Source organism: Hemiscyllium ocellatum, chromosome 2 (genome assembly GCF_020745735.1).
Source record: "Hemiscyllium ocellatum isolate sHemOce1 chromosome 2, sHemOce1.pat.X.cur, whole genome shotgun sequence".
NCBI lineage: Eukaryota > Metazoa > Chordata > Chondrichthyes > Orectolobiformes > Hemiscylliidae > Hemiscyllium > Hemiscyllium ocellatum.
Genome location: NC_083402.1, coordinates 36077413 through 36088054, shown reverse-complemented (window position 1 = coordinate 36088054; position 10642 = coordinate 36077413). Strand labels below are relative to the sequence as shown.

General features: G+C 43.7%; 1 protein-coding gene across 1 annotated transcript; it reads right to left on the bottom strand.

Annotated features, from left to right (window-relative positions):
- Positions 1-1169: 1169 nt before the first annotated feature.
- On the bottom strand, positions 1170-8281 carry otpa (orthopedia homeobox a). Its single transcript, XM_060843593.1, has 3 exons — positions 8245-8281; positions 7472-7878; positions 1170-1839 (listed from the first exon to the last, which is right to left on the bottom strand). The coding sequence occupies exons 1-3, from the start codon at positions 8279-8281 to the stop codon at positions 1336-1338; spliced, it is 948 nt and encodes a 315-aa protein (XP_060699576.1). The 3' UTR covers positions 1170-1335.
- Positions 8282-10642: the final 2361 nt, after the last annotated feature.

The window sequence follows — 10642 nt, the reverse complement described above, 5'->3', positions numbered from 1 at the left end:
AATAAGTTAAAACATATCACGAATCGACCAATGTATAACCGGTATGGTTATTCTACACAAAAAACATCCTATATCACAGCTTTGATCATTTCGTTCACATGAAACTTCCGCCCAATAGTTAATTCTGACCAGTTCATGCAGGTGGAGATGTGGAGTGGGTACTTTATGTTGGTTCTGGGCTTCGAAATACTCACGTGCACATGGCATGCTGGTGACCTTCCTCTCGGCATGCTGTGCAAGTGGCATTTTTTAACTGAAGGACTTTCTCATATATATATAAAAAAGAAAATCACGCAAGTCATGAGCTACGACCACGGAGAACCAAGTCTCGCAAACGATATGACATAGTGCATTGAGAAAAGAGTATGAATCAGTACACCTTCTTGCACCGCCTTTTTGTGTTCCCGCGGCTGCTGTGGTGCAGGACTGAAGTATGTCTCAGTGTGGTCTCTTGACTGAATGGTGAATCAAAACATATGTTGTGCAGTCAAATTGTTAAAAGTGCAGAGGCAACACTGCAAAGGCTAATCTCACATATCTATCTGTCATTGACTATCCAGCCTCTTCTGCAACCAAGGAGAGTGAGTCGTGGTCAATTGAAATGATCATAAATTAGATATCTTTTGAGGGGTAAGGATATTCAGGGTCATGGCATCCAGGTGGGCAACTGGAGCTGAACGAGTGGTCAGCTAGGACCAGGTTGAATTAGGGAGGGCAGGCTGGCTGTGTATCTACTCCTGGGGGGGGGGGGGGGGGGGGGCAGGTGAAGAGTCAGAGGAGCGGGAAGGGGCCCGGAGGTAATGACAGTGAAGTTCACCGAAATGTCCAAGGAGCTGGGCCTGCTGAGGTGTATCAGAGTGATTACATACTAATTAGACATGTGCAGAATACAAACGTGCAGAAAGTTAAAGCAAACGAAAGAGAGGAAAAGAAAGACAATTCCCCTAAAGTTGGTCAGAGCTCCTTCGTTGTGGGGTTTAACATTGTTATTGCAACTGGTCAGCTGGCGCCATGTGGAAATGTGATTGAGAAAGATGAGGCAGCTCAGAGTCCCACATCACCGCCAATGCCACACTTCCTGAAGTTGAGTCCATCTGGTTGTCACTTTGTCCCTGGTGCCTCGAGTGGGTTCTTTCAATACTAATAATTTTAAAGAGTTTGACCAACCACCCTCCCTCTCCCTCCCACCTGCTATTTGAGTGTGGCTACTGAAGGATGCATTGCAAACCCTGAGTCGACTCCCTGGCTGTTTGGCTGCTGGACAGAAGGCTGGGGAGGAGGGGAGAGAGAGGGGGGGGGGGGGGGTTAGGGGAGAGCTGCTCAGGGGGAGCTGCATTAGGTGAAGCTCATAGACACTGTGTGCTCGAGTGCTTTGCGGCGCAGGGAGGCGATGCTGGTCCCCCGCCACACGTCGCTGTCCGGGGAGCTGCAGAGCTGCGGCGAGCCGCTGGTCACGTTGCCGGGGCCGGCGAGGGAAGCGGGCACCATGCCCGGGAAAGTGGGCTGGTACAGGTGGGACTGCAAGCCCCCGCCGTTAGCGCTGGCCAGGCTGTTGGAGAGCCCCATGGAATTGGGTGGCCCGCCCAGGCTGCACTGGGACAGGGACTGAGCCATGGCCTGTTGCCTGCCCAGGGCCGGGGGCAGCTGGAGCTGCGAGACGCCCACCCCCGCCGTGGCCCAGCGGGTATCGTTGGCGTGGAAGGAGCACAGGCCGTCTCCCATGCTGGCGCCCGGGAACTGAGGCAGTCCTGGAGTCGGCAGCAGCGTGCCCGGCGCACGGAACACATTGGTGGTCTTCTTGCGCTTCTTCCACTTGGCGCGGCGGTTCTGAAACCAAACCTGAGGTGGTGGGGATGGGAGGGTGGGGAAAGAAAGGACACACAATTAATGAGAGACATTGCAAACCTCTGAAGAACACCAAGAGCCAAAGGGGAGAGTGTCCAGTAAAGAGCACAAAACTGAGCTGGATCCAGTGTGTGTGTCCGTGTGTGTATGTGTCTGTGTGTGTGTGTCTGTGTGTGTGTGTGTCTGTGTCTGTGTGTGTGTGTCTGTGTGTGTGTCCGTGTGTGTGTGTGTCTGTGTGTGCATGTGTCTGTGTGTGTCTGTGTGTGTGTGTGTCTGTGTGTGCATGTGTGTGTGTGTGTCTGTATGTGTCTATGTGTGTATGTGTGTCCGTGTGTGTCTGTGTGTGTGTGTGTCTATGTGTGTGTGTATGTCTATGTGTGTGCCTGTGTGTGTCTATGTGTGTGTGTGTGTCTATGTGTGTGTGTGTCTGTGTGTGTCTATGTGTGTGCCTGTGTGTGTCTATGTGTGTGTGTGTCTGTGTGTGTCTATGTGTGTGTGTGTGCACATGACCGAATATTCACGGATTGTGGGCTCCCAGTTTGACTGAGAATACTCCTTCCTTTCCCAGACCATCTTCAGTTTTGACTGACCCAACCCAAACCCCGCCAACTGTTCCCCATGCACATGATTCAACCCCAACTCCGAAATTTCACAGGTACTTAAATAAACTGATACTACCCACGATTCCCCAGAGAAGGGTGATCATCAGGTTTATAAGTGGGGAAGGGGTTGTGACTGGGAGTGAGGGAGGAGGGCAGGTTGTCTTCTTTTCCTTGGAGCGGCGAGGGCGAAAGGTCAACTCCCGGAAAAAAAATTACTGCAGATGGGCCGATGACAAAGAGACCATTAGGGGCATCAGCTCGAGAACAACAGGGAAATTTAAGGAAACGATTTGGTGGGGGGGGAAGAGGGGGGAATCTTAAAGGCGCATTCAGGAAGGCAAACACTTCAAAGTAGAACAAATTTATTCCCTCACATTCAAAATTTTAAAAAGTTGCCCTGAAAGAGACCGAGGTGAGCGTGTTCAAATTGAAGGAGTTTTCTTTTACCACCTATCAGATGCACGTTTTGAACTTTCTGAAACTAAAACAGAAATTGCTGGAGAAACTCAGCAAGTCTGGCAGTATCTGTGGGAAGAAAGCAGAGTTAGCGTTTCGAGTCCTCTGACCTTTCATCAAGTTTCTTTATAACGAATTGATCTTCCAAAGGTGCACAGAACTTCAGATCAACACAAATACATCTACAATTAACACAGGATGAAATACAATCACATCTTGCAATTTCCATTCGACAGAGGCGGGAAGGAGACAGGTTCGCAGGGGGACATTGAAAGATATAGTAAAATCATCTGGGAAGGGGTTGAAATATAATGGTCGTGAAAAAGACTCAAACTTGGCAAATCTGCAGAGCGATATTGAGGCACGAGGAGTGAACCTGACATCGAAAATTATCGCAACGAATATATGAAATCGAACTGAAACGAACAGCGTTTAAAAACATTTTTTTTAAAAAGAAAAGGGAAAGGGCTGTCTTACATCACTTCACGTAAACCGTTAGAAAATCCTGCACATCCAATGAGGTGAGGCACGGTTTCTGGAATTGAAATAAGAGCTATCTCTATCTTGATTGAGGAAAGAAGTATTATTCGTCTAATAAAGAATGGGAGATGGGCCAGAAAATGAACCGTATAAAATATGCGAGATTAATTCCAGCTAATTTTTCAATAGCTCTCAGATAATTTAGAAACCAGGAATATGAAAGAATTAGCACCGTTATTTATCAGGATAATGCAAATCGTACTGGGAGAAGGCTCGACACATTTCGGCCAAGATCAAGTCCTGCAAAGGGGAAAGTAACTGTGGAATTAATCGATACATTAAATAATACTGACTGCAGTCTCAGAAATACGTAGCTATTTGTATTACAATTAAATTGTTATAGTTGAGAAGGTCACTTGTACAAAACAGACTCCAGATACTGCAATTTGCCTGTTTAGAATTACATTTTTTACGCGCAAGTTCTGCAATTTTTCTGAGATTTTAACCTCTATTTATTAAAAAATAAGCCAGTAAAATGGCCCATGACAGTTATGACGGATGTGAAATGTTTTTTTCAGAAAATATAGTGTTTCAAATGTTACATTTTCCAGGAAACTGTTGGGTTTATGAAGATTTCATTGTAATATTTGCGATGATTAATGCGGAGATTTTGTGTGAAATTTAAAGCTTTCGATGTGCACAGAGCACAGATTCATTCTGGCCAGTCAGCCGTGAAATCCCAGCGAAATTCATTACACTTTAATAGTGTTAGAGAAAATGCAATTTCTCATTCCATTAGAAAACTAGAAAATACTTTCAACTTGTCGCCTATTAAGATGTGGCAGGTGACGGGGCATTGCATATCTACAATATAGACCGACAGGTTACAGGGAGAATTAAAACACATAATTAGGATGAAAAGATGAGATCTCAAGGATCACTGTTCAGCGTTATTTCCCTGATATGGGTTTTATGTAAATAAAGTATTGGAAGCTAATTAATACATGCTGGAGACTAATGATGATGCTGATGATATTGTATTTTATTGCATGATTTGCATTATTTTCACATTGCCATTTAACAAACCATTTCAGGCGACAGATGATTCGGAAATGGCTTGCCAATAATTGTTGGTGTGAAATATTTTAAGTAAATAAATGAATTCGATATTTCTGAGGCAGGCTGTAAACTTATAATCAACACCTTTTGTTCTATATTATGATTTCGAAATAGTTTGGGCTTAAACATTCTCCCTATGTGTGAGAAAGAGAGAGACTGGCTTGATTTACGCCTTTGTTCATCGGGCTCCTGTGAAGAGAAAAATGATTTATGTTCTAATGCGTTGTCTGTGGAAATTGAATAAACTTTAGATAATGTCTCCTTTGTGGGAAATGACAGGAACGGATTTGATGGTAAACGTTGAGGGGGAAACAAACACTAACACGTTAGATTAAGGCAAAGGAGGTGACCCTTTTTGGGCAGTTTAGGAGGTGGGTTAGTTAGCAACCCTCTCCAAAACCCCGCATTACATTCACACCACGGGACCAGCTTTGTCACCTTAGAGAAAATTAATCTGGACGATAGGTTAGAACGAAAATATCTCTAAATAACAGGGTTTAACATTAATGACGCCTCAACATTTCGTGAAAATTCGATTTCAATATGTAACTGAAAGGTTTTCCTCATGAAGTGAGTACATGTGATCATTCTCTATGAAACAGTCTGACCAATGTCGGAACTGATATGTGATCATCTTGGACCTGTTTGTTTAAGTGATCAGCCACCGGCTTTCCTCCATTTAACGTCCAAACTTAAATCTAAGTTCAAGGCTAATATTGCAATTTGGCATCGCACACAATTGAAAGGTAATTTCAAACTAAACGCTGAGCTGCAACTAAGCAAATCTCCGTCAACCGGACTTTATTTAAGACAAGAAGACATGAGCCTGGTCTGTGATAAAAGCGCTATTCATTATTAACTGGGCCCCCTACCTGGTTATTGGGACCTTCAGCTTTGTAGGCGGGAGCCGTTTTATATCAAGTTTATTAGAAACGCTGTGATGTTTTAGCAGTAATCTACACGAGTTCTAATCGTAAAATATTGTATAGTCAGTGCCAAGAACTATTTATAGTGCGTTTACTGATAATATTTGTCAAATTTACGCCAAATATTGCTCGTTCTGTTTGGTTATATTTTGCTTTACTGTTAAATCCAAAATTTTCGATTTGAGTTCAAAAAGTAAGAGTAATTCAGTCTTAAAAATATCTTCTTTAATGTTACCCTGGACTTGAATCCGTTTGGTTTCTTTTGTTGGTAATGTTGATCACTAGGGTTTCTGGCCGTGCTGCTGAGATGACAAGCCTTCCATCCAGGCTGTACCCTTGTAAAGATTTGGACTGAAAAGGTGGGAAATTTGCTAATATTTGGTATGTAGTCTTCTACTAGCTGAATGAAAGCCTCAAGAACTTTAAAGTCAGCTTTATTCGCCTTGAATGTAAAAAAAAAAGTTTGAGGTACGCTCTGGGCGCAAACTTTTAAAATGTAATTCTTTACACTTTCCATTATCATCCGATTATAATCGCTATCATTTTAACTGATTGGCCAGCCACGGTAATGGCCAGTGTCAGCAGTAATTACAGATAGCCGCTTCGGGTGATTTGCTGATCAAACCCTTCGTCAGAAGCCGGAAATCTCACACAAGTCTCCGCGTTTCAAAACAAAGGAGCTTCCTTCTGCTGTTGCCATGCCCAGCTGTCCGGGAGGATACTTCTGTGGGGTTGTATTACTTTAGGAGGCGCGGGACATTGCGCACATTCGTAATTCTTAACGGGCACCAGTAGCCGAGAGCATATTGAGACGCTCTTTCATCTTAATGAACCCAGTTATGAACTCGAACCCTGCATTTTATGCTGTTAAACTACCGGCCGATAATTTAATCTGCAATTTCCATCAGGTACATCATTATTTTGAACGCTAATTTTGAAATAAATCTTCACAAACATTACGTTTTGAGAAAATAAATTTCAACTTTATATGGTTCGATTTGGAATTGGTGTTGAAACCAAAATCTTCATCTCCTAACGTTCGCTATCCCATTTCCTTTTTGGAATGACCATCAAAGTTTGAGTATTTAAATGCCAAGCCTGATCATGGTCTAGTTACTAAATATCTTAACGGCCGCTACCTAAAGGCAAGCCGCCAGAAATAGAAGTTTAGAACAGTGTGTTTCAATTCTTAATTCCTTCAAAATTATGCATGGTTTAAAAATAGCTTTATCTTTTAACAAAAACTATACATTTGTTGTGGTGCCACGCGCTCTCTGAAGACGAATCGCTGCTTTCACACCTCATCGTATAGTCACTTCGGGAGTATATTTAATTCCGCTGCTTCTGGTTCAGATTATTGAGGATGGCGTCTCCTGGAGAATATGTGGAAACAGTGTAAAGTGGACTGAAATGTGAGGTTGTGTTTGCTAAAGACACCGGGTGCCTTTCAAACGTCTATCTTTCGGGATTCCCGCCCTCATTCCTGACTGCATGGTGGGTCGCTAATAACCCGAAACCTTGTCAAATTCTGCTCTCATCTATCTCCTTCGCTCTCAAGATTGCGCGAAGGGGTGTGTGATTTTACACATTCGGTCAGCCGCTTGACTTTGTTGCTGCAGTTCCGTCCTTTTTTTTAAAAATTATTTTAACCGGGAAGCGGTTGGATTCTCCCTTACAAGTTTGCAAGTTCCTTCACCCCCGAAGCAAGGTTAAGGAAATGTAAGAAGCGAGAGATTAACGTGTCCAACGCAGCCACAAGAATTACATCATGTCATCTTAAGAACTCTGGAGAAAATGACATTCAAGTAACAGTGAGAATGTGGAGTTAATTCCCCGCCTGATTACAGAATGGGACAGCAGGGTTCATACTTAGTTTGGAAGTCGGCTGGGGATTTGATTGGGATACTGTAACCTCGTTAAAGGTACCCTTAAGGAAAGAAGGGTTTGCACATTTCCTAAAGGTGTTTGCAGTGTGGTTTGTTCCCGCAGTGCCCCTCTCCAGCCCTGTGTGTGTGTGTGTGTGTGTTGAGGGCATGTTCTTACCTGCACTCTGGATTCGGTGAGGCCGATGCGCAGAGCCAGCTCCTCTCTCATGAAGATGTCCGGATAGTGCGTCTTGGCGAAGCTCCTCTCCAGCTCGTTGAGCTGAGCGGGTGTGAAGCGGGTCCGGTGCCTCTTCTGTTTCTGTTGGCTCTGTTGCTGCTGCTGCTGCTGTTGTTGCTGCTGCTTGTCCGGGTCTTTGCCGCTGCCTGAGCCGCCGCCGCCGCCGCCTCCTCCCGGGTTCGATCCGGCCGAGGTGATGCTGTCCCCGGGAAGGAGAGTTGCACCTTCCACCGTGTCTGAGCCCGGAGGGCAATCGCCCGGGTGACCAGGCTCGGAGCCCCCGGGTCCCATCCGGCACTTCACCGCCTCCCGGTGCCCGAGAAGTTCAGCCGCCGCCTCCTTCATCCCTGGGAGACAAAAAAATGGAACAAGACCGGTAGAAATCAGATCGGCATCCACACACACAAAAAAAAACATAAAGTGAGGATAAAAAAAACTTTCCATCAGTTGTTAACAAGTGATAGATTTTCCGAACTCAAAGAACGAACACAATTCTATTAAATTGATTCTAAATCAAATTATTGCAGTAATTTGAAACTAAAATAATTACTTTTAGATAGAATTAACTCATTTTCGTAGCATTAAAGCGGAATAACGAAGAGCCTATGAGTAGGAAGCGGCAAGCCAGCAGCCCCCGGTGGTTTCGTTCCTACAGAGAGGTCTCTACATATTTTTGGGGGGATTTTGGAAGGGACTTTTGCGCCAACACTCACCCAGGCGAGCGTCCAGGAGGTCGGCGTGAGAGAGCATGGCGCACCGCTCCAGGGTGATGAGAGTACCCTAAAAACCGGAGAGGTTTTTTTTTAAAAAATACAAAAAAAACTACAAATTTCTGTTTGTTGTAAAAGGGAGTCTCTTGCATTATAATCTCCTTTAGAAGGACGGGGTGGTGCTTAACACTTGAATGAGCCCATGAGCAGCTCCAAATCAGGGCCAATCAAAACTCACCGCTGCAAATGTCAGAGCAAAGTGAGACTCCATTACGCATGCCTCAAGGCAGCTCTGTTCACCCCCACCCCCCTCCTTCCTCTCACCCAACCAGTCAGAAAGCACTCGGAACATTTACAATTCTATTTCTGCTTTCTAAATCTGATTTATTAGCTTTCAACGTCAAATATTATGCCTTTAAATGACCTGTTCTAATTTGGATAATAGATACAAACCAAACATAATAAAGCCAATATTACAGGAATTATATTTATCTGACTATACCTTATCTGCTCACTTTCTTTTCCTGTGCCTTAATGTAATCTATTATGAACCATAGTCAAATATTAAGGCTGCCACAATTACATAACATATCAGACCTGCACATTTATGAAAAGGCTGGAATCGGTTCCCCACCACATTATATGCCTGGAACTTACATATTTTCAGAACTAAATCGGGCGGAGGAATTCAGCACCCACTTCTTCCCCCACCCCCCAACCCTGCGCCAAACCTTCCCAAGCCCAAGCGTAATGTGATTTCCAAAATGTTCTGATTTTTCTCCAATTGGGTTTGCAACATTCGCCCGTAATAATGATGGACCGCAAGGAAGCTCTTGGTTGTCACAAGTATGTTTGCAATCAAACACTTCACAAGTGTTCGACTTTGGACATATTTCTGAAAACTTACGGACGAGGTACAAAATTAAACCTATGTATGGGGGTTGTAGGGGTGGGGAGAATCGGCAAATTGTCAATACTATGGATTTTAACAACTTACTCGCCGCTTGAGCGGTTTGCAGAACTGTAAAAACACGTGAAGCCATCCGTCTCTAATCTTCTGAATTCCAAAACCAGCCAACAACAAAGTTTCTGTTAGCAATATATTTCAAACCAGAGTAATTTTCAAGATCATTAGGCATTTATCTAATTAGTGCCAAATCTATAAGCTTTTATTACGATTATTAAAACAAAATCAGTATAAATGTGTACTAATTTGCTACTGGTTTAGATTGGGCTGTCAACGGAAAAGATCTGCTGTTGTGAATGATATCAGTGGAAATAGAGAGCAGATTACAGGGTAGATGTAATTGGTGTATGAACCAGTCCATCCAAATAGTATTAGTACCAGGGAAATCGTATCTCTTAAGACGTTTAGTTTAACACGAGAAAACATAGTGTAAGATGCGTAACAAGGCACAATTGAGACTGATGTACTTCATTGATACAATTCATCTAGATTGTGATTGATTTTTTAAAACAAAATTGATGCAATTAAGAGAATTTATTAAGTGGTAATAAAAGTCCAAAACTGGCGTTATATAAAGTCAGTTAAAATAAGGTACAATAAGCTAATTGTGCAGCAAGTTGACTCTCACCATCTATTAGAAAGGTCTAAAAGCAGATTCGAGAGTGAGCTTTGTAAACGCTCTCTGTAGTGAGGAGCAGACAAAGGAGGCGCCGAGACGCAGATTGTGCATTTTTGTTCTTTTCTCTGCACCTTGCCTAGATTTATTCAATTCTGCTTTTAGACACGTCAATCTTCAGAATGAATGTGAGTGTCGATAGGATCCTCGGCAGAGCGTTTTCATCCTGATATCGGGCAGACACACAGGCTTCCGAGCCGGGACTCCAGGTTTGAGTTTGGTGCCTGCTCCTTCCAGTCCACACGGGACGGTCTCCGAACTCTCGGTGTGCATGTGTACACGTCAATAACATTAGGAAACCAAGGTGAAGCGGAACCTGGGGAAAGATGAGCAAGCTGCTGTTAGAAGAAAATAAACCTTATCACTGCCAGTGGAAACAAACAAAAACAACAAAAAGAATCACGGAGTTCAGTTGTCCAGAGCCGGCAGCTGCAGCCTCAGGGAGAGACTCAGGTGTTTGAGCAGAGAGCCTGGTTAAATGTATAACTATCATCGCATTGTTAAAACGTGGTTAATGGAATAGAATGTCAGAAAGGAGCGTTTTGCTTTCATTCTGTAAACGCGTTTCTGGTTATTGCCCGAGCTCTTTTTCAATACGCCTTTTCATGTCAAATTGAGACGGTATCTGGGTATGAAAATGTATCGACTTAACGCTACAGTTAAGTATATTTTCCGTTATAAAGAGATCATTGGTTTTATTATTCGTTGTTTACTGCGGCCTGGTAATGGCAGCCGGGTGATTGATACCCTTGCTGCAT

What these genes read in the sequence shown, in the direction of transcription:
- otpa (XM_060843593.1), bottom strand. Translation starts at nt 8,281, where the DNA reads ATGCTCTCTCACGCCGACCTCCTGGACGCTCGCCTGG. An exon ending in CCTCCTGGACGCTCGCCTGG is followed by an intron (nt 7,879 to 8,244) that starts GTGAGTGTTGGC and finishes TTTGTCTCCCAG; the next exon opens with GGATGAAGGAGGCGGCGGCT. An exon ending in TCACCGAATCCAGAGTGCAG is followed by an intron (nt 1,840 to 7,471) that starts GTAAGAACATGC and finishes CCACCACCTCAG; the next exon opens with GTTTGGTTTCAGAACCGCCG.